The 21,093-nt window shown below is 46.4% G+C and overlaps 4 protein-coding genes across 5 annotated transcripts; 1 reads left to right on the forward strand and 3 right to left on the reverse strand.

Annotated features, from left to right (window-relative positions):
* Nucleotides 1-5,156: 5,156 nt before the first annotated feature.
* LOC135644035 (mannan endo-1,4-beta-mannosidase 2-like) lies at nt 5,157-7,737 on the reverse strand. Its single transcript, XM_065161406.1, has 5 exons — nt 6,924-7,737; nt 6,573-6,770; nt 6,297-6,419; nt 5,837-6,051; nt 5,157-5,769 (listed from the first exon to the last, which is right to left on the reverse strand). Exons 1-5 carry the CDS (start codon nt 7,338-7,340, stop codon nt 5,376-5,378), a joined length of 1,347 nt encoding a protein of 448 aa, XP_065017478.1. The 5' UTR covers nt 7,341-7,737; the 3' UTR covers nt 5,157-5,375.
* A 1,838-nt stretch (nt 7,738-9,575) lies between these two features.
* On the forward strand, nt 9,576-10,423 carry LOC135644709 (transcription factor bHLH162-like). Of its 2 annotated transcripts, none has more exons than XM_065162546.1 (3): nt 9,576-9,735; nt 9,834-10,169; nt 10,244-10,423. In XM_065162546.1, exons 1-3 carry the CDS (start codon nt 9,616-9,618, stop codon nt 10,310-10,312), a joined length of 525 nt encoding a protein of 174 aa, XP_065018618.1. In that variant the 5' UTR covers nt 9,576-9,615; the 3' UTR covers nt 10,313-10,423. The 2 variants fall into 2 exon arrangements, with proteins under 2 accessions (XP_065018618.1, XP_065018619.1); XM_065162547.1 differs by having other exon boundaries at nt 9,837-10,169.
* Nucleotides 10,424-13,005: 2,582 nt separating this feature from the next.
* On the reverse strand, nt 13,006-14,308 carry LOC135644394 (VQ motif-containing protein 4-like). Its single transcript, XM_065161929.1, has one exon. The coding sequence runs from the start codon at nt 14,056-14,058 to the stop codon at nt 13,297-13,299; it is 762 nt and encodes a 253-aa protein (XP_065018001.1). The 5' UTR covers nt 14,059-14,308; the 3' UTR covers nt 13,006-13,296.
* A 1,223-nt stretch (nt 14,309-15,531) lies between these two features.
* On the reverse strand, nt 15,532-16,269 carry LOC135644913 (protein GRIM REAPER-like). The gene has a single exon (XM_065162886.1). It carries the CDS (start codon nt 16,225-16,227, stop codon nt 15,766-15,768), a length of 462 nt encoding a protein of 153 aa, XP_065018958.1. The 5' UTR covers nt 16,228-16,269; the 3' UTR covers nt 15,532-15,765.
* Nucleotides 16,270-21,093: the final 4,824 nt, after the last annotated feature.

The following is a 21,093-nucleotide window of genomic DNA, read 5'->3' on the forward strand; positions in this document are numbered from 1 at the left end:
CATAAACCATATTCACTTTTGTGTAAATGAGTCCCTCCTGGACCCAAAATCGTCGTGCCTTGCCTTCTTAGCTGCGTCAGGGTAATTGCTTGGGGATCACTATACAGTCCATCCCTGATCCTGGAAAGGAAGTTGGAGTGCAACTGACTTGCTTGACTTCTGACCTCCAATTGTACGGCATTCACGCGCTCCACTTTTTGACTCAATGCATCGGTCACGACATTTGCCTTTCTAGGCTTGTACTCCATTGCCATATTAAATTCAGCCAGTAAGTCCTACCATCGTGCTTGCTTAGGGGAAAGTTTCTTCTGCGTTTGGAAATAGCTCAGAGCGATATTGTCTGTCTTCAGCATAAATCGCGATCCGAGAAGGTAGTGTCGCCAGACTCATAGACAGTGGATCACCGCTATCATCTCCTTCTCGTGCAATGGATACCGCCGCTCGGTCTCATTGAGCTTGCAGCTCTCGTAGGCCACCGGATGACCCTCCTACATGAGTACTTCCCCAATAGCGAAGTCTGAAGCATCTGTATGGACTTCAAAGGGCTCCCATAGTCCGGCAATTTGAGCACCGGTTCTTCCAGAACAGTAGCCTTCAGATCTTGGAATGCTATTTCACATTTGTCAGACCATTTCCAAGGCTGCTCCTTCAGCAACTCCGTTAGTGGAGTTGCACGCTTCGAATACCCTGATATGAAGCATCGATAGTAGTTGACGAAACCAAGGAAGGATCTCAACTCTGGCACCTTCTTTGGAGTTCGCCATTCCGCAACCACTTGCACTTTTGATTTGTCCATCGGAATGGAGCCATCACCGATTTGATGCCCCAAGAATAAGATCTCTGTTTGGGCAAAGTAGCATTTCTCCCTTTTCACAAGCAAAGTGTTGTCTCTGAGAACCTTGAAAATTGTTCGAATGTGCTTGACATGCTCCTCGAGCGTTTGACTGTAGACGACGATATCGTCCAAGTAGACGACCATGAACTTATCCAAATACTCCTTGAATAGCTGATTCATGAGGGTGCAGAACGTGGCCAGAGCGTTGGTTAAGCCAAAAGGCATCACCAAGAACTCAAACGCTCCATACCTGGTCACACAGGTAGTCTTCGCTTCATCGCCTTCAGCAATGCGCACCTGCCAATACTCCGACCTAAGGTCGAGTTTTGAAAAATACTTGGCTTTGCCCAACTGGTCGAACAAGTCCGCGATGAGCGGGATGGGATACTTGTTCTTCACTGTCACTTTGTTGAGGGCTCGGTAATCGACGCATAGTCGGAGGCTCCCATCTTGTTTCTTCTGGAAGAGAACTGGAGCTCCGAATAGTGCTTTAGAGCTGCGGATGAGACCATCGCTTAACAGTTCATCTAACTGCTTTCTGAGTTCTGCCAACTCTGGCAGGGGCATGCGGTAGGGTGGTCTCGCTGGACATTTAGCTTGATGTCTACATACATCAAGCTCACCACTTCTTGCTTTTAGCTTGATGTCTGTCGTTTGGCCATTTAGCTTGTTGTCTATGTACATCAGCTCACCACTTCTTGCTTTTTGTAGCTTTGTCTTTGTGTTCTCCTCCACTTGACCCCGCATGGCGTTTAACAAACGCATTGCTCCCATCCGGGGTCCTTGCGACTCCTCGTCGTCACTGCTGGATTCAGAACTACTCGAACTAAGAGCGATAGCTTTGCCCTTGTCCGATTTTGGGGGGGGGGGGTGTGGATGGAAGCTGTTAAAGCATTGAGTGCCTATTTCTGTGGCCACTCCCTCACTATATGCGGCCCTCCGCACAAGAAGCATCCTCCAGGTTTCGAGGCCTTGCCTTTCGGGCTTGGCCCTTTGTGGGAACTCTTCTTTCTTTGTTCGCCCCCGAGCTCCTTCCCTCGAGAATGTTTTGGAGGGTAATTGCCTGAAGATTGTTTCCTTTTTCCCGGGTCTTCGGAGGAAACAAAGTCGGTGAGCCTTTCTGCGGCAGCAATTGCCCTGATCAAATCGGTGACATTCCTTCAATGTAGTTCTTGTTGCGCCCATGACTTCAAACCATCAAGGAAGCTGAACAGCTTATCCTTCTCGGACATGTCTTGGATGTCCAGCATTAGCGCAGAAAATTGCTTCACGTAGTCTCGGATGGAAGTATTTTGGCGGAGTTGTCTCAACTTCCTTCTTGCGACGAACTCGGTGTTCTCCGGTAGGAACTGAGTTCTCAACTCCCGCCTCAAGTCTTCCCATGTGTCAACTCGACACCGACCTTGTTGGATCTCCTCCCAACGGGTTCTCCACCAAAGTTTTGCATCTCCGTTCAGATACATGGTTGCTATGGAAACTTTGGTTTCTTCAGAATCAGGCCTCGTAGCTCGAAAGTATTGTTCCATGTCGAATAGAAAATTTTCGAGTTCTTCGGCATCTCTGGTCCCTCCATAACCATGAGGCTCAGGTGCCCTCAAGTTTTGTGATGGCGCAACGCGGGTGTTGCTTCCTCCCGCATTTAGCGCTCTTGTGAGTATGGTCACCCTCGAAGTGAGTTCCGCCACAACTTCTTGCAAGTGTTGTACGGAGTCTTTGGTGTCATCTGACAATCGGTCGACTAGGGACTCAACCTTATCGATCTTGGACTCCGCTTTTTCTTGCGAGCTCTCTACCCCAACAAGCCTTTGTTGGCCATGGTAGAGTTCCTCCAAGCTCGCTTCAAGAACATCCAAACGGGTTTCCGTCGTTGTGAGTCTCTCCTTGTGACTCTTTTTCCCGGTTGGCACTCCAGATTGCGCCTCCTCCGCTCGCGGAGAGTAGCCAGCTTCTCGCTCATCGTGTTTGTTGTCGCGCTCCTCTTGAGCGGCTCCAACAGCATAAGAGCGAGTGTGCACATGCAACCCACCTGCGGCTGCTTGGGGCAAGGGTCCGGCTTGCCCCGTCTTGCTTGATTCGCCACGATGCTTTGCCATGGCGAAGTTGCGAAGTTCCTTCGTTGCTCGCTCGAAGTGCTTGCTCGCTCTGATACCACAATGTCACGACCTTAGTTGGAATTGCCCAAGGCATGAGGCACCCTTGCGGCAAAGACGCGAACTTAGCTTGTGTTGCCTAAGTCGCGAGGCACCCTTGCGGCAAAGACGAGAACTTAACTTGCATTGCCTAAGTCATGCTTCGCCCTTGCGATTTGCATCCACAAAGATCAGCCCACTTGCAACCTCTCGCAGGTCCCGAAGGACCTCTAAAAAGAGAAAGTTGATTAGTTCGAAGAACGAGCGACGGACAAGTCCCGACGTCTCGCGAAAAGGGGAAGCTTTACAAGCAATTCAACGAGCACCTTGCGTGCACAAGAGAAAAGAGGGAGAGGGGGAAAACAAGGACTTTAGAAGGTTGAACGAACAACTGCAAGTCCACAAACAGCTGCTCACCGGGTGCCGGGCGCGACAATAAGTTCCTGTCAAGGTAACGTGCGAACTTGCGAAAGATTGTTCAACGTCCGACACTATACCGAAGCCCCATCCAGCCTTGTGCCACCCGGGTGGTTTCAAGGGGCTGAGATGGTTGAGGTTTTGTGAGCGGAAGCGGACTGCAGAAAACAGCCCGTGGAACACGAAAACGGAGCTGTTTTAGGGTTGTTTTACTCGGTTCGGTGAGCGGTCGCTTTGTAGCGTTGCAACTTGTTCGAACTTACACTTTTATAAGCAAAATGACTCAAAACCAAGACAAAACATGCTGCCAAGCAGCTGTACATGTAGATGAGAGCGACGAACGGTTCGTTGAACGGAGTTGTTGCGGGTGCGCAACGATCGTTCGTGACATCGGGGCGGTGTCGTCTGCTCTCGGGGCAGTGTCGTCTGATGCCACTAAAGCACCCCCAAAGGCGTCATCTCGTCAGAGAAGTTGTCCCCACCCCCACGAAAGTCAGCGGTCATGCCGAACTGAGGCGCAACCAACCCTCGCATGTAGGTATAAATACCCCCGTTCGATGCTCGGCCGGGGGGAAGAAAGAAGGGAACAAATAGAAGAGGGCAAACTGAACTGACTTGCTCGTCGGAGGGGCCAAAGTCGGGAAGCACCCGACGAAGGCCGTTTTGCAGGGAGGTGGTCACCCCCGAGTGGCGGGCGTCTTCACCCCAAGGTCATCATCCGGTGCGTAGAAGAGGGTGGTCCGTCGGTTCGGATCCCAACCAACACCAGCCTATGCCTCCCCTCCCAAGGGCGCACCCACGTCACGAAGAAAGGTTGCCAACCACCTCGGGGACGAGAGGACACATCCCGCCACAAGCGACACTCAAGTCAGCAGGCCTCGGAGCGCCAACCCCCAGCCACTCGCGAAGGACTCGGTCGATCCTGTCGGTCCAACCCTCGCCCGAGACGCTCAAGAGGCGCAGCCACCTCATCATCCTACTCACTCCACCAGAAGTTCCCGACATCGGCCCGCGGACCTAACCGTGCTGACTCACCAGCCACGGTACTTTTGTTCACTAACACCACTCATGACGCACCCTGTAATGAACCATGAAATTCCAATGTGGATTTGGAACAACTTAGCCATGCAAACTTAGTGTCGGTGCAGCAAAACCTTGTCCCCTTCATTGATAGCTTCTCTTCTTATAGAGTTCAACCAAGACTTCAGAAGATAAAATTATATAATGTTGTGTCTGTTTTTATTGCAGGAATCATGGATGCTATTTTTGTGATCCTTCACCTGGACAGGGAGTTGGAAATCAGTGGCCCATAGTAGCGTTTTGCTAGTGACAACAATCTTAATTAATATGATTCAACACATGTATCAGATGCTCCATTTAGGAATGGAATCAAAATCACTATATGTTAAAATCCACCCAAAAAAAGTCAACTGCATTGCTCTCTATTTCTTTCCCATCTACTGTTTGTTTGTGGATGCTTGGAATCTTTGTTCCACACTTAAGTTTTGCCTTTGTCATCCGTCATTACTGTAAACATAAAGGAGACTATATTAAGCTTTCAGTCCATCTCTAAAAGTACTTGGATCAGGTCTGTACTCAACTTTTCTAAAGCTGCTAATCATGGAATTTCTTTTTTCGATCAGCTAGATAATAGTTCAAATCAGATTTTGTTCTCACGTTCATTTTTTTGTTGACAGTCTTTTCTCAAAGTTGATCCTTTCTGCAGAATTCATTGGAAAGAAAGAAAAGGGAAAAGAAGAAACCACACTGAGGCATCCTGCGTATAGTTTGTGCCAACCCCATTCAAGTATGCAGTTCTATGTTCAGCAAAATAGCTAGACATGCCCAAGAAATGTGTGAGGATGAGGAAACAAGAATAATGGAGAAATCCGTATCTGCACCGGTTTCTGGACACTATGTAACTCCAACATCAGTCCTCCAACGAGAAGGATTTTGTTGAAGGAAGAGGAAGGGGAAGACATCTTACCACGTCCTTAGCAAACTGTAGAGCTTCTCTCTGGCAAATCCTTCCCATGCTGCAGTGTTATCAGGCGGCAAGATTGCTCTTTTATCAGCCTATCGATGGAAGGTGTTTCCCCTGGGATGATCCCAAAATCGTCGGTGTACTTCTCCATTCCGCCCACCAAGAAGTGCCAGATGAAGGTGCCTGCTCCAGCTCCATTCCTCAGCGCAGACTCGTAGATGGTGTCGTAGATGGATTTGTAGAATGTCACTCGATGTGAGTGGTCAAAGTTCTTGTTCTTGTCGGAGAGGCCGAACTCTGTGAACAAGACTGGCTTGTTGAGCTCTTTCTCGCCATCTTCAATGTGAGATGTCACCCATTTGGTAACGTAGTCTGTTTTCTCAGTCAAATTTGCGTCCATCAACCTACAGAAGTGTATACTCTGTGATCAACATTTACACATGAATCATTGAATTTGAAGCATTAGTATACCAGTTATCAGGGTTGATATGAGCAGATGCGAAATCGATGTCGGGAGTTTTCGAGTTGCGCAGGAAATCTGATCCCAGCTCACCATACGACTTTCCGGGGTTGACTTTTGTCTTCTCCGGAGGACTTGGTGCTCCATAGAATCCCTCGAGTCCAACAGTTAACAGGTGTTTCTTGTCGATTCTTTTCACGTACTCCGCCATTTCCTCAATCCATTCCTGCATTTCTTTGAAACCAGAGGATGAACTCGAATCTAGACATCTAGCCATTTGCAGAAACAGAATCCATATTGGATTTTCACCGGCTTGGTTGACTTTCATGCTGGTTATCGTGAAATCGTCTACAGTTGAGAGATTCACCTACTAATTACCATGCACTTCTACTTCGCTAATCTCATTTTTTACTAGATTTTTGGCATAAATTGGGTTCTGGTTCTTGTTATTAGAATGAGATAAGCGGATACCTGGAGAGTGTCACCTGATGCATCCGACGTACATTGCGGCTCGTTCATCAACTCCCAAGCGAAGATCGTTGGATCATCTCGATACTCGGTTCCAGTCAAGTGGTTCTTCCTCGTCAATATCGTCTGTCAAGAAGGCAAATCGGATCATGGATGTCAAACACTGTCTTGGCGATGCCATAATCGTAATCTACGTGTTGGTAAAGCTGAAACCAGACCAAGATAAGGAAGACAGAAAGTTGGAAGTGCCCAACGAAGGGGAAGAGATCCCTCTTCTACCTTCAGATAAATCTTGAAGTAACTACGAATGGAAGGATCGAAGAAGAAGGAGTCATTTGTGGAACTCGAACCGAATCCTTCTTCCCGTGCCCACTTAACATACTGTGTCTTCCCACCATAGAGCTGCAGATTATTCACCAAGCTAAGAAGTAACCTGATCCCATGCTTTTGTGCTTCCACAATGACCCAATCCAATGCCTGCAAGCACAAGCAACCGTGTCGACGTCTTCTCCTCATCAAACTATTAAATTAGTTGAAGAATGGCTACACAAGAATCCGTAGAGACCGTACGCTCTGTCGAATCGAACGAGGAAAGAAAAAGAAATGGAATCGTCGATCGATGTTTCGTACCTCGAAGACCCGTTCATCGAAGATGCCGAGGGAAACCTGCAGGGCATGGTCGGCACCGTCATTGAAGGCCCAAGTTCTGCAGACGGTGAGCCCCATTCTTGCCCCTGTTTGAAAGATCTCGGTGACCCTCGATCTGCTGGACGCCTCCGCAGCTTGATCCATCAGCCAGTAGGAGTTCCACCCATTCACGTAGAACATTCTCCCATCCACCATGAAATGGGTGCCATTCCTCTTGACGAAGCTCGATCTAGGTTCTTGGGTGCGCAACTTAACGGCCCCAAATGCCATGTACATGAATACCATACAGCAGACAAAACCAAGAACCGGACAGAGCTTCCCATTCCTTGGTTTCGTTCTCTTGCTGGATCCAGGAGGAGGCTTACTCCAGCTGCCCTTCCTGCCCCACACGAAGTTCATGTGATCCCTCAAGCGGGCAATTCGAAGCACCCAGATAAGATATTTATCTGCCCAAGAAGAACCGATACCATGACACCAAGCCTACCCCCTGAGATGCTCTCGATCAAGGTTCACCCGAACACATATCTCAAGGATCACCACCGGGATGCATAACGAAGAAGTCAAAAGAAAACCTGAAGTAAACGGGCAGCGGTGATAGAGGAAGCTCTAATTTAGAGGGGCCTGAAGGTCGGCCAACAAAAAGCGGTCATTAACAAGGAAGGGGCGAGACAGAAAGGAAGGCAGGAGGAGGAGGAGGAGAAGAAGATGGAGTAGGAGGCCTGCTGGTTTCAACTCGGTATGCTGGAAAACCGATGAGGTTAAATTTCCTATGGTCAGGTGAATGGCCAAATAAGAACATGCTTTTGGACTATGTCCTTCGAGGAGATGTTGACAACATGGCCTTGCCCGACTCGTTCCGTACCTCTCATGCCGTATCAAAGGCGAGCAAAACAAAGCTCTGATTAGTTGTACGCCGTGCATTACCTATCCGGTAAGTTTTCCAAGGAGTAAAATAAGGGAACAACAGTAGCCAAGATTCATGGTGTCTCGGGAGAGACGACAATAGTTCGCATAGTTATTTGCTCTCTTTGATTCAGATGAGGAGAACATGCAAATGCTGCACCAAAAGAAACTTGTAGGCCAATATGCCAGCTAATGCTGGACGGATGAAATCCCATTTCCCTTTCACCACAGAGAGAGAGAGAGAATGGGGAGCAAGCACTTTGAATCTCTTTTTTGGGTAAGTGAATCATCAACCCGCTGACACACAACTTTACTGAATCAAATTTATGGCCTCAAAAGTCATAGCAGCTTGTGAGTGATCGAAGGGGAGGAAGAAAGATCATTTCCTTGGTGCCGATGCTGCAAATATCACAAGGAAATCTAGACCGGATCAACTGAAGCTGGGAGCACACGATAAACAAATCACGGTTGAACTTTTCTATGCCGTCTGCTTGTACGTCTCTGCAAGCGATGGATTATATTAGTCTCGACGCTTGTTCTAACTTCCACAAAGACAGACAACTTGTGGTGAAGAGTCGGGAGGCAGGATTGTCCTGTCCCATCTTCTATGGAATCGGTGGTCGTCTCACCGAATGGCTTATGATTTGGTCATCCGGCTGGGTGTCTCTTTCTCGTTTTTAAATGACTAACAGCCATGGCGTCGTCAGCTGTAATCGAAGTCTTTCTTCTGTGTTTTCCTGACGAAGGCTGCTAACAATTTCTCGCCCTCGAATGGGATAAAAACAACTGCGAGGTTGACCGCCGTTTCAGATCCCGACAGAAAAATATACGACATCATGCATACCCACATACATGCCGCTGGTTGGCCTGCCCCGGTCGGCTACTATCACGGAGGAGAGACGGCCGCTGCAGCTATTCAAATACGTTTGTGACTCACGAGGAATGCCGGTTTGGTCAACGGGGTCGAATCAGACCGCCTCGGTGTCCTCTGATCCGATCAGCGTTTGTCACGTAGCAAACAGGTAAATCTAGTCGAAGATGACGCGATTACCGGTTGATTCGAGAAGTCGCGGGTCAAGAGACGTGCCGCACGTGTTCTGCGCCTCTCCTCCACGAGGACATCTGGTGGACCCAAGGCGGGGCCCGTCCCCATGAAAAGAGCGGCCATGTTGTGGTGCACGCGGCGGGCGCAAAAGATGAGCCTTTTTCTTTTAGGCTCATAATGACGGGATTAAATCGACTTCCCCGTTAATGCTGCGGTCATAAAGCTAATCTCTTTCGTCGTAGATAATTAGATCAAAAATGCAGATTCCAGTGACGCAATCACCCTTTCGTCATCCGCCTCCACTGTCGTGACTAAAATACCGCTGTGGTCGTCGAATGGGTTCGATCCGAAAGTTGCTGGTCGGTGAGTGCAGTCGATCTGCTCTCAAGCTCGAGGGCAGCAAGATGACTTCCCCTTCCCGTCCGCAGATGCTCCATCTTGCCGGGTCCAACGTCGAGGCCTACTAAGATGGGTGTTTCCTGTGTGTGCAAAACAGCGCATCACGGATTCGTGGCTTCGAACTGCGCGAGTCCATGTGTACTGTCAAAGTCAACCCGAGTCATTCCTCTCCAACTCCGAGTCAAAGCGCGTGGTCGTCTTATTTCATACTCGCTTTACCATGTTCTGAGTGGCCACCCGGTTCTATATAGAGCAAGGCAACGAATGCAAAACCAGCTCCCAGCAGACATTGAGAGCTCGAGTTCCATACCCCAACGAGAAACCGTCATGGAGACGTCCCACGGCTTGACGAGGCCAGACCGGAAGACCATCGAAAAGAACAGGAGGATCCACATGAAAGCTCTCTACTCCAAGCTCCTCTCCCTCCTCCCTACACCCAGCTCGCAGGTCTCTTAGCTAGCTACGTAAAAGAAGGCCGTCGGTATCGGAAAGCTGTGTGCTAATAGTTTCCACTCTTTTCCCTCGATCTCTGATTGATTTGGCAGCAGGAGGGGGGCGCGGTAACGCTGGCGGACCGGCTGAACGAAGCGATCAACTACATAAAAGGGAAGCAGGAGATGCTCGAAAGGATGCAAAAGAGGAAGAGGCAACTGACGGGGAGCGCAGGCACCGCGAGTGAAGTGGCTACTGCTTCGAGATCTCCCAAGATAGATGTCCAGGACTTGCGTCCTGGGTTAAGGGTGATCGTAGTAATTAGCCCGTGTGATCATCATCTCATCTTCTGCGAGATTGTTCGAGTTCTGGGAGCGGAAGGGGTCGATATCATCACGGCCAGCTATGCTGTCGTCGGCGACAGAGCTTTCCACACCATCCAGTTCTTGGTGATCACTTGCTTAAATATACAGAAATAGCTCTTCTTGGTGATATCTTGAAGCTTATTTCTCTTTACGTGTAGGCACCCAAGAGTGGAACCGGAGAGGCTGACCAGGTGATGGGGAGATTGAAGAAGGCTATCCATGCTTAGCTAGCTTAACCAACTGTGCTCTTAAAATTTTAAGAGACAGAAAGGAGAGAAGGGTGGCGGATTCTATCTATATACTAAATTATATATGCTGAAAGATTTTGTTTCTCTCTGCATTGAGTCTCCTTTTCTGCAAGAGTAAAGTGTTATGAGATGCTGAATGCTAGAAACGGGAATCTACAACATAAAGGTTGCTTTTCTAAACGTCATAATAACTTACCTGCAGAGTAGCTTGGTTTGAGGTGACTTGGTTACCGTGTACAACTTTATACCTTACAAGATACAGAGAACTATAAACATTCATTTGCGAACATCAGAAAATGCTGACCTCTTTGGGGTTGGAGAAGGCCAAGGCAATACCCCACATATATATGTATACACACACACAAAATTTCCCGAGTTATCTCAAGGTGATTGTTCGGTGGAAGAAGAAGGTAAGAGTTAGACCTGCAACGTGGTCGATGAAGCTTGAAGCTTGTGATTTGAGCTGTTGTCTGCCTGTGATCAGAACTGATGACAACAAAGCATGCGTTGAACATCGAGTCATCAAAGTCTGCCATGAATCGTATGAATGATTCACACTTGTAAACTGCGCTCGACCATTTTCACGTTGAGCTCGCAGCATTCGAGGAAACTTTCACCTCTCTTTCGTCAACCCCCACCGCCAGGAGCATCACGATCCTTATTTCACCTGCAAAAACCCCAAGTCTGATCCTGACATCACTGTTTTCGTCTCCGTCGACGGCCTCCATCGATGCATGGCCGACCTTATGAAATAGTTCCAATACATCGACACGTACTAAGACATCATTCCCACTTTTACTTTACATATGGTTTTTGTTCTCTGTACTAACACAAACTTGTCGTATAGACCTTTGTCGACAGAAAGTTCTCATGAGTTATCTGCTGGAGTGAAGCAAACTAATTCTAGAGAATTCACTTTGCCGATGAGATGCGACGAAGGTTGTGTGTCAGTACAGAGCATTTGTATTTGACATTCCAGGCTCTGGTGGTCATTATGTGTTGCTTTCAGGACGAAGACGGTTTGATTCCATTAATTGTTAATCCTGAATACAACTTTACAACTGTCAAGCAATGTTGAAGCAAATGGTCTTCGTGTGTTGGCGTAGAATTAATTATGTCCTTAAACCTCTCTTCTATGGTGAACCAGAGATTCAACTGCTTTTACTTACGAATGCTGTTCTTGTCGAGCAACAAAAGTGGAATGATAGGGTTCTTTAAAAGTAAAACAGTGGAGTAAAAGCACCAACCATTGTTTCATGACTCCTCCTCTGGAAGGTCTCCCACATTTGCTGATCGAAGTAGGTCTTCATCCGTGTGTCATGGGGTACATCTCTCTGCTTTACTTTGGTAGGCCGAAGAATGATTAATTCAAATGACCTCCATCTTCCCTAATCAGAAAAACCAAATTTTGACTCGTCCCCGTCGCATGGGACCAGAAATCTTAACGCTGTCCACGAGAGTTTAAATGGATATTTTGGCTAGTTTTTTGTGATCTGACTCATGAATGTCGTAGTTGCCAGTGTGTGTTGTCTGCCATGGACAATCATGGGACTAGAAGCCACCGATCACAGATGGTAATCCAAAACGTCAAAATGAAATGGTTTATGACACTCATCGAACTTTTGCATGTCGTCCAAAACAGCAGCAGCAGCACCATCAACAATCTCTAATGGGGAATTTGATTGATCGCACAAACTATCTACGGCATGGTGGGGAACCAGAATCTGATGCTGAAGCAATTTATTTCTTTAGGATCTGGAAGTGGACCTAATTATTCTTACTTGACTAAGCCAAAAACTTTAAACAGCTTTGATTTGAGGTCCATGCCACTTTGAGATTCTTGCTTGTGCTTACTTTTGTTTCCCTGTCAGTCGACGACGACAGCTATCTCTAAGGAGAGGACTCAGTCTTGGAATGTGGTTGAGAATAGACGTTGATTAACTGTGAAGTGAGATCCGACGCATCAATTGCCTGCTTAAGAGGAGCGAAACCAAATCTCTTAGTCCTCATAAATAGGTGGACCTAAGCACAGACTGACTACAGCTTCAGTGGCTTTACTCAGCTTCCCAGTTCTGTATGTCTGATTCATGCCAAGGTTGGTGAGACTCATCAATCCAAACCTGAATGGGTCGGATGAGAGTAGATCAAATGGGAAATGGCATCAGGATAGATTTCCCTGCCCTTTTGACAGGAAAGGTCCATAATGGCTCAGCAGAATTAGGTGCTTCAGACATTTAAAAGCTGCAGTCCTCTTCCCTCAGGTTCAGGTATTGCCAGTCATCGGGAAGATAACTGAAATCCAGCTTATTGTCCTGCTTACACTCAGCGAAGCAATTCCAGCTTATTGCTCAAATCTCCTAATAATCAGATGCATCGAGATCCAAAGGACCCTGGCTTGGCTTTTAAGTCATGCGAAAGAGAGACAGATGGAGAAAGAAGGACGAGCCTGAGATACTAGAGGCAATGAATCCAAGCACCTGTTGACACCAAGTTCCAATCAAACGAAAGAGGAGTGGGGTACGAGTCTTCTTTCACTCGGCACCCCACCTTTCCTCTATAAATTTGCAATCTTTTCTTCAAAGGTAGCAGTTTGGGTCCACCTCCATGGAGCTCATCATCCATATTATTCCACCCCCATCATCGGCACTATCCCATGCTGAAGCAGTGTCGAATGGTGCCTGAACTGTTGCAGTTACCTTGTTTTCTTAATTAAAAATCGGTTCTTTATCAGCTTGATTTGCAATCAACATCACAGGATGAATAGATATCGACAGAGGAGAATTCTGCCCCCGGTAGCTTTTACTCTACAGTCAATCTCCCAATCATCTCAGCAGAAGACAAGGAAGAAGAATCAAAAGACGTGATCATTCGGTCTCATGCTGCTGGATTTGCATTACGGAAGGAGGACTCAAACCTTACAGATAAAGATAAAAGAAGCACAGGATTCGAACATAATTCTGGAGTCAAACTTCTCTGGTGGAAGATCGAGGTATGGCAAGAGATAAATCAGAAGAGACCTCGGGAGATGTCACCGGGAATAGCGGCAGCAGCCGTGGAGGTTCTGCTTCCGCCGAAGCCCGCGGCGAAGGATGCAGGTAGAACCCCTTCTCCGCGATCGCCCGGTCCTCCGCCCATTTTGCAGCCTCTGAGTTCGGGTGCGGCGGCCGGTTGAATGGGTCAGGGATCAAGGGCGTGACGGGACTCAGCACTAGCGAAGGGAAGTCGAGAATACTGGGCGACAGGATCTCCGGCTGCTTCCGAGGAGAGAATCCGGCGGCGGTGACGGGGGAGTTGGGGTTGGAGTTGAAGAATGTTGGTATGAGTGGGCTAAGAATCTTGAGGTTCTTGAGGCTGTTCCGCCGCTCGTAGAGCTTGAAAGCAGGCTTCTTTGGGCCGGTAGCCTTGGCGGCCGGAGCAACCGGTGCCTTCCGTGCAGTCGAGTTAGTGGCGGCGGCTGCAGCGGCGGCGGTGGCGGTGGCGGCGACGGTCTCGGCTGAGCCTGTGAGCATCTGGACCACTTGTTTGAAGGAGGAAGTGTCAGCCTGGACGAAGGTCGTCTGGTACGGATTCACCTCGCCATCTCTCGCAACGGATTTGGGAGTCAGAGGTGGTGGAGCTGGTGGCGACGACGACGGCGGAGCAGCAGCTGTCGTTGTTCCATTGGTGCAGCTGTAATTGCTGCTACTGCTGCCGAAGGTTTCTCGAGCTTTTGGATGGCTTTCCATTTCATCCAGTGGAGGAAAAACTCATCTCTGAAGAATATAAGTAGAGGAAAGGAAGGCTGACAGACGGAAAAGAGTTGCAGAAAGGAGAGAGGACGGTAATGGGGAGGAGAGAAAGCTAAAGGGTCTGTGAAGGGTGGAGGAGAAAGATAGCTAGAAAACTGAAAGCTCTCAGTTGGCTTCTCTTTTTCGAAACAAAGCTATTATGGTAGAGTAGAATCTGTCTGTTCTTTTTGATTGGCCGATGCTATTTGACTCCTCGCCGCCTCAAAAAAAAAGAAAAGAAAGGCAAAAGAAGACATAAAGAGATCAGTCACTGAGCTTTTATTATATTCCAGAAATATTTATGAAGACATAAATGGGCCATTGGTCCACCTCCTCTCCTTGAGCTCCTTTTAGTCTTCTCCACTGCAATCTACCAAAACTCAAGTTAGATATAACGTTGCATCGACTCGAGAGAATCCCTTGTTTATTTCTCTTTGGAACCCACCAGCCTCGAGTGCCAATGTGACTGTACAGATTGGTGGGGTGGCAGATCCATCGACTGGACTTACTCATGAGTCATCCTTACTCATCGTGCTCTTCATCTTTTCGTTATCTGATTTCGCGTTCAAGAGCTTGACGAGGGAGGAGGACGGGAGGAACTGATTGCCCTTCGAACCAGGTCGAGTTTTCGGCCGTTCTGTGGGTGAGGGGGAGAGAAGGAAGTCATGAGGGGAAGAGCATCCATTTCTCATTTATTGGTCATGTGATCTCATCTGATGAAAGATGCTGAGTAGTTTTTATGAGGAACTCAGCATCAGCAGAGTTAGATCTCGCAGCCTCCGTAACAAATGAAGCCCTCGCACCTCCTTAGAACACCATATATAAATGCTCTCTCTCTCTCTCTCTAGGAAAGTCATGGCACAAACGATGATGAAATATATGGAGGCCACGTTTTCATATCTATATCTCAGACCCTTACTGGCCGCAGTAATTAATTTAGGTAGCTCATGGGCTTTGCCTATTCTAACGAGGCAAGATTCAGATCCGCCACATCACTCCTCATGAACACGCCAAGCTTGCGATCATTGCTGTGGGGGGGAAGGACCAAAAGTGCACATCACTCTGCTGAGCGATCGAAACATCATATATTGGTGGTAGGTGGACTTGTGACTTTGCTTGTAGGAATCAAGCACTTGTTTCAACACAAGGATGCAGGCAAGCTAAATCATATACAGCTGAAATGTGACCGTCTTGTTGCTCCTTTTACTGACAGGGTGAATCGTGTTCGGCATCGGTTGTCATCTTGTGAGGACTTCTTTCTACTGCAGGACTTGATGCTCATTTTTTCATCTCATATGGAGTTGCTAATAATTCGACTGTCGAATTGAGTTGACTATGTGTTCTTATGGATGAGGAGGAGAGTGATCGCCTCAAATAACTAGAGGATGCAGAAACATCTAAACCATGACTATCTGCACCAACCATGTCCATTTCCTACGTTACTGCGTGCGAGACTTGGAAACAGGCTTATTGGTCATCAATAGACAAAAGACGTTCTTAAGCTTGTTTACAAAGGCTTCCTGTACCTCCTGGCCTGCCTTTCACAGAAGCAACAAGTAACAGAGAGCAGAGTGCCATCCTCCTTTCACTTCCCAGTTCCCACACCAGACACTATCCGTCTACGTACATATACTCCAACGACTCGAAACAATCAGAAGAACACGGTCAGGCATAGCCACAGCTGCCATACTCGCAGCGCAGCTCCGGCTGGCACACCGTCCCGCACTTGCCGCAGTTGTCGACGTCGTAGGCCACCGCGGTGCACTTCCCCTTGCAGCACAGCTGCCCGAATCCGCACCTGACGCCGCAGGCGCCGCAGTTGTTGCGGTCGTTGAGCACGTTGCGGCACTGGCTCTTGCAGCAGTACAGCAGCTGGGTGCCGTCCTTGGCCTGCACCCCGGAGCAGACGTTGTTGGCGACGGGATCGCACCGGTCTCCTTTCTTCACGTCCTGCGCCAAGAACCGACTCCCTGCGCGTGGACTCAACCCCATGAAGTGGTTCCCCACCACGGCAGCGTACTCCTCCTCCATCGCTGAGGCAATGCGGCATGGAGGAGCGATGGGCGAGATCATGAGCAAGAGAACGGAGACGAGGAGTCTCCGAGAAGAGAGGCAGGTGGTGGCCATTCTCTCCTCCCTCTCTCTTGCTCAATCAATCTCTCTTTACAGCAAGGATCGTGGCCTTATATATGCATGGTTAGCCAGGTTGGTATTCGAACGATAGAGACCAACAATAAAAAACCATGCATTCACTTTCACGAACCGCAACCTCGCACTCCCCCGTCTCAGACCCTTTTAATTTCACTGCCAGCTTTGGCTCATAGTATTGCGGGATGATTAAGAAGAAGCACATGAGTAGGTTGTTCAAGTTATTCCCTCCTACCAAGTCTGACAGCTTCACCTGCTGCCCATTGGATCCCAGTCAAACAGCCTGTTTCTATTCCATGATCGCTTGACGTTCGACACTGCACCGCCTCACTCGGTGCAAGGTGACGTGAGACATATATATTTATATATAAAGCGTTGACAAGTCAAAGTTATTAATAGTTGACAGTAATACTGGAAGAGTTCTCCCGAAGTAAACGTATTATACACCGATTCTCCTTCAGTATCAGAAAGATATGAGAACTTGCGATTGTGATCTGCATCTCCGGCGGGAATAGCGTAAGAGACATGCGAGGGAGGCGTCGCACGTCGGCCTCCGCGTTTTTGACTTCGCTGCTTCGGATCATTAAATCTGGGGATTCCTTTCCATGAGTATGCGAGCTGGACATTGCTTTGTTCTTCAGCGTCCTCTTTGGAGGAACAGGACATGGTTCTCAAGATCCATGCAAGTATCATGGACTCAGATTTTGAGCTCTCGATACAAAGTAAAGTTAAAATCGAGGGATGCAGGTTTTTGGACTGTGTTCTGAGTTAGCATGCATGACCATCCACAAGCAGTGAATCACATAGGAAATCATAATCTGTGCTGTTTTGTTCTGATGCAGTGAATCACATAGGGAGCAAACTGTTTGCATGAGTCTTAAATGTGAAGTATTCAGCACTCCACAGGTGATGCAGGATTTATGTGTAATATACGTGACAAATAGGGTGGACAGAGCCCTAAAAAACCTATGGGCATTGATGAGTAAAGAGAGTACACACACAGAAGGTCTTGCTCATGGCCTAACGAGGGTAAGATTGCATACATTTAAGACTAGGGCTGTCATGACTAGATTGCTAGCAGTACTAGTCATAGAGAGGAAGCTTACTATTTAAGGTTCAACATATATATCAATTATATTACATACACGATCAATCATTTGATAATTTGGTTGTTAAATATCATCAAAGTGGCTTTAGCTAGTGGCTCAAAGTAAGGATCATCGTTTTAGGTGTCGAACCTGTTTCAATAATCTATCAGACCAGTTCATATCAATCAATGTCGGTGTAATAACACATGATACACAAATAGTCCTTATGTTTTATAGAGGGAGAAAAGGAGAGAAAAGAAAAAGGGACTCTAAAGGAACAAAGGAGAAAGAAGAGATGAAAAAATAAGAGAAAACAACGAGGAAAAAGAAGAGATAGGAGCATACCAAGGAAGAAGGAAGAAAGAACAATAACAATGGCAAAACAATCGTAGGGGTAAGAGTAGCGGTGACGATCGTAATGTCGTTTATGAGCAGAGGGCTCACGAAGTTAATTTTTCTTTTCAATATCGAGTTAGACAAATCCCATCACTTTTTTAATTTTTTTTTATTATTTTAATAAAATTATCCGAAACAAGGATAGTCCACACATCGGCTCACACCTGGACTAATATATATTATCAGTTTTGTATCATTTCATATGGTACATGATCTTAATCCTTTCAATCAATGACATACGAGAAAGTCTTCTCGTAACAAACATGATCTAGATTCAAGCTTAATCCAAACATGATCTTAATCTTAGCAGAAGGATCTTGATCAACGTGGATCAAGATCCGATCCAACTTTGCAAGAACTCGTTCATGTGAAGCTGGTTGAGCCTTGGCACCAATCTCAGTCCATCTATTGACAGGCTTCCGTTTTCTGGCCCAAGTTTGCCATGTTGAGCCCAAATCCGGCCCATGTACAAGTATTTGGCCAACCCAACAAGGGTTGGTTTCTCTTTATTAAATAATGGTCATCAAAAATTCATTACACGTACAAAAATAACATTAAGAAAAAGATATAATATTAAGCTAAGAACGAGGTTAAAGTGCTTCCGTGGATATTAGATTACATCGAAAACAGGAACACTAAGCTGTCAATTGCAAGTTGCCAATATCATCCATACACATATTTGTTTTCCTGGTGAAGAGCGAGTACAGACGTCATCACCTTCCTTTGGCTAGACCGCTGAGGTTGGCACACCGATTAGCCCATTCAAGGACGCCCTCTATTTCAGGATACCACCAAATTAAGTCTCATTATGCATCCAAGATCGTGTGCTGTGCTAGCCATCTTTCGGTGGAGCTGATAGAGACCCTTCTCCGAACTCATGATGGCGAAAAGCCTCGGCAGCAACAAAGAAGCATCATTTTGAGCACAAAGAAGTGGATTTCACCGATAGGACAAAAGCATTAAACCGGATGAATCATGAAAGAAATTATGATTCCACTCAACTACTCTCAGCTACTTCCCACTTGCACTGATTCGGCCAGTTTGTGGGATGAACCTGTGATGTAATGTCCGTCCGAGTGGGATTATGAAGCAATAGATGTTGTTGGCAGACATCCTTTTTATTTTTTTTATTTTTTTATTTTTTTTTTCTCGTCTCTTTCTCTCTCATAATACAATAACTTGCAATCTACTCTACCTTTTGTAAAATGAAAGAAGGACTAGTTGTTTATCTGACTTCAAAGGCAAAGCAGGAATGATCATCTCAGGCAACACAAGTTTGTCTCTAGTCTACTCATGTGTTCTTGACAGTTCAACGAGTGATGAGCAGGTCCCTTGATTTGGATTGTTGCTATCAGACACCAAACAAGATCTTTGGGTACCACCTGCTCGGATCTCATGATGACATATGAAAGTTACAGCAGCTTGCATGGCCATCACTATCTTAAAATTTCTGCAGATGGTTGGATCGAAGCTCCTCCTATCTTTTTGTCTTCTCCAAATTCTCATTTCAATATTTCATGTTTGTAATAAATAGCTTCATTAATATATGTTCCATTTAAGTCTATAAGGGTACGTTTATCAATCTTCACAAGTTTACAATTTAATTTGACGAAAACTTGTTCACAAGAATACGGATTTACAACTGTTCATTCAATATTCTAAAGTCATTGTTTTTTTCTTTTTTTCTTTTCTCTCTTGTACTCAAGTGGTTACTGAATTATTTGTAAAGCTTTTCTCTTTATAAGACATTAAGATTTGTTCGTCGTTTGTTTTCAAATTAATTAACTTATTATTTTACAAATACTTTAGGACATGTACGAGGTTACAAATAGATTGATCCTTTATAGACGCATATATCGCATGATTTTGTCATAAGAATACCTCACGACTTAGATAATTCTAATTACGTCCGTGATATTGTAACATCAAAGCATATATATATATATATATATATATATATATATATATATATATATAAAATATAATATAAAAGAAGTTGGATTGCTAATAAGAGAAAAGAAATCATCTGCATATAGAACAAAAGAAGAAAAATAATATTCACACCAAGAGATTCTAGAAAACAAAAAGCTTCCTCTTTCCTGTGGCATGCATCATCAAAACCAACTGGCACAAAAATAAATAGATGCTTGTCCCACTCTCCTTCCATTTGCTTTCCAACATGTAGAGAGAGGAAATGATGCATAGGAGGCTCAAGCACAACCCATCAACCTTTGGCTGAATTCTTTTCGACGCTGGACAAGGGATTTGATGCCCGACTCATGCACACTGAGATATCAAAATGGTAAACCCTACTTCGACTTGACCCTAAAGAAACTGATCTAGAATGTCGTTCGACATCAAGTTAAAGATCGCTGGAACATCTCAGTGACCAAATGGCCACCCACCCCTACAGATTCGTGTCACGAACTTGCAGACCTTTGTCATTTGTTTTTTCCTGCAAGAGCAGCAGAGGAGACCTAGTCCTCAACCTCTCTCCATAAGAAATGCAAGAGGGATGGGTGTCCCAAGGTGTTTCAGACGGTGGCTCCATGTTGCAGAAGACTTCAGATATATTAAACTTTAGCTACCGTGGATATAATAGCAGGCATGATCCGCCCTTGTCGGCTGAGCTCACAGATGGCTGACACCACCACCATGGCCTTGGAGTCAAACTGCTTCGATTAGGATTGTAAACGCACGCTCAAATTCCGACGGCATCCCACTTAACACAAGGTTACATGCCATCCTGACAGAAACTAGCCTCGGTGAACGGAGGAAGGAGACTTGCAGCGAAGAACCTGCAGGACGCCTTGTTCGCTCCCGATTTGCAGCTCCCTCTGCCGAAGGCCATGCCGGTGACTTCATGCATTTATTTCAGAGTGGGTTGTCATGGGGGCCATCAGATACGCATTGGCTTCGACCTGCGAAAGCCTTCCGGTTTTGCAGTGTCTTTTCCTCACCCCACCCGATCCAGCTCATGCAGGAAGTGATGATTGCATGAAAGGAAAACAAAAAAAAAATGCAGAAAAGAAAATAACACTTGCATGGCTGATGGAGGAGATGAATTCTGCTCTCTGACCGCAATTTATGAACAACGCCGCAGAATGGAGCCATACTGATTAATTGATAGGGGGACCTCTGTCCTTACTGTTCTTATTCACTGTTTAATCTGTACTTGTCGTCGACATTTACCAGATAACCTTTCTTTCTACTCATCGGTTCAACCAGTCTCATCAGCAACTCCAGCCTTGCTCTTGGATTTCTGATTTATCGTGGTGGTGCTGTGCTGCTTTAGAAAACAGTAAGACACTTAAATGATAGATGGTCAAATGGAGCACTGTCAAGTCATTGGGAATCTCTC

The sequence above is a fragment of the Musa acuminata genome, chromosome BXJ3-8 (genome assembly GCF_036884655.1).
Source record: "Musa acuminata AAA Group cultivar baxijiao chromosome BXJ3-8, Cavendish_Baxijiao_AAA, whole genome shotgun sequence".
Taxonomy (NCBI): Eukaryota; Viridiplantae; Streptophyta; class Magnoliopsida; order Zingiberales; family Musaceae; genus Musa; species Musa acuminata.

Coding starts and splice junctions, on each gene's coding strand:
- LOC135644394 (XM_065161929.1), bottom strand. CDS start 14,058: ATGGAAAGCCATCCAAAAGCTCGAGAAACCTTCGGCAGCAGTAGCAGC.
- LOC135644913 (XM_065162886.1), bottom strand. CDS start 16,227: ATGGCCACCACCTGCCTCTCTTCTCGGAGACTCCTCGTCTCCGTTCTC.
- LOC135644035 (XM_065161406.1), bottom strand. CDS start 7,340: ATGAACTTCGTGTGGGGCAGGAAGGGCAGCTGGAGTAAGCCTCCTCCT. Junction 6,771..6,923: donor TCGATGAACGGGTCTTCGAG/GTACGAAACATC, acceptor TTGTGCTTGCAG/GCATTGGATTGGGTCATTGT. Junction 6,420..6,572: donor ACTTCAAGATTTATCTGAAG/GTAGAAGAGGGA, acceptor CCTTCTTGACAG/ACGATATTGACGAGGAAGAA.
- LOC135644709 (XM_065162546.1), top strand. CDS start 9,616: ATGGAGACGTCCCACGGCTTGACGAGGCCAGACCGGAAGACCATCGAA. Junction 9,736..9,833: donor TCCCTACACCCAGCTCGCAG/GTCTCTTAGCTA, acceptor TTGATTTGGCAG/CAGGAGGGGGGCGCGGTAAC. Junction 10,170..10,243: donor TCCACACCATCCAGTTCTTG/GTGATCACTTGC, acceptor CTTTACGTGTAG/GCACCCAAGAGTGGAACCGG.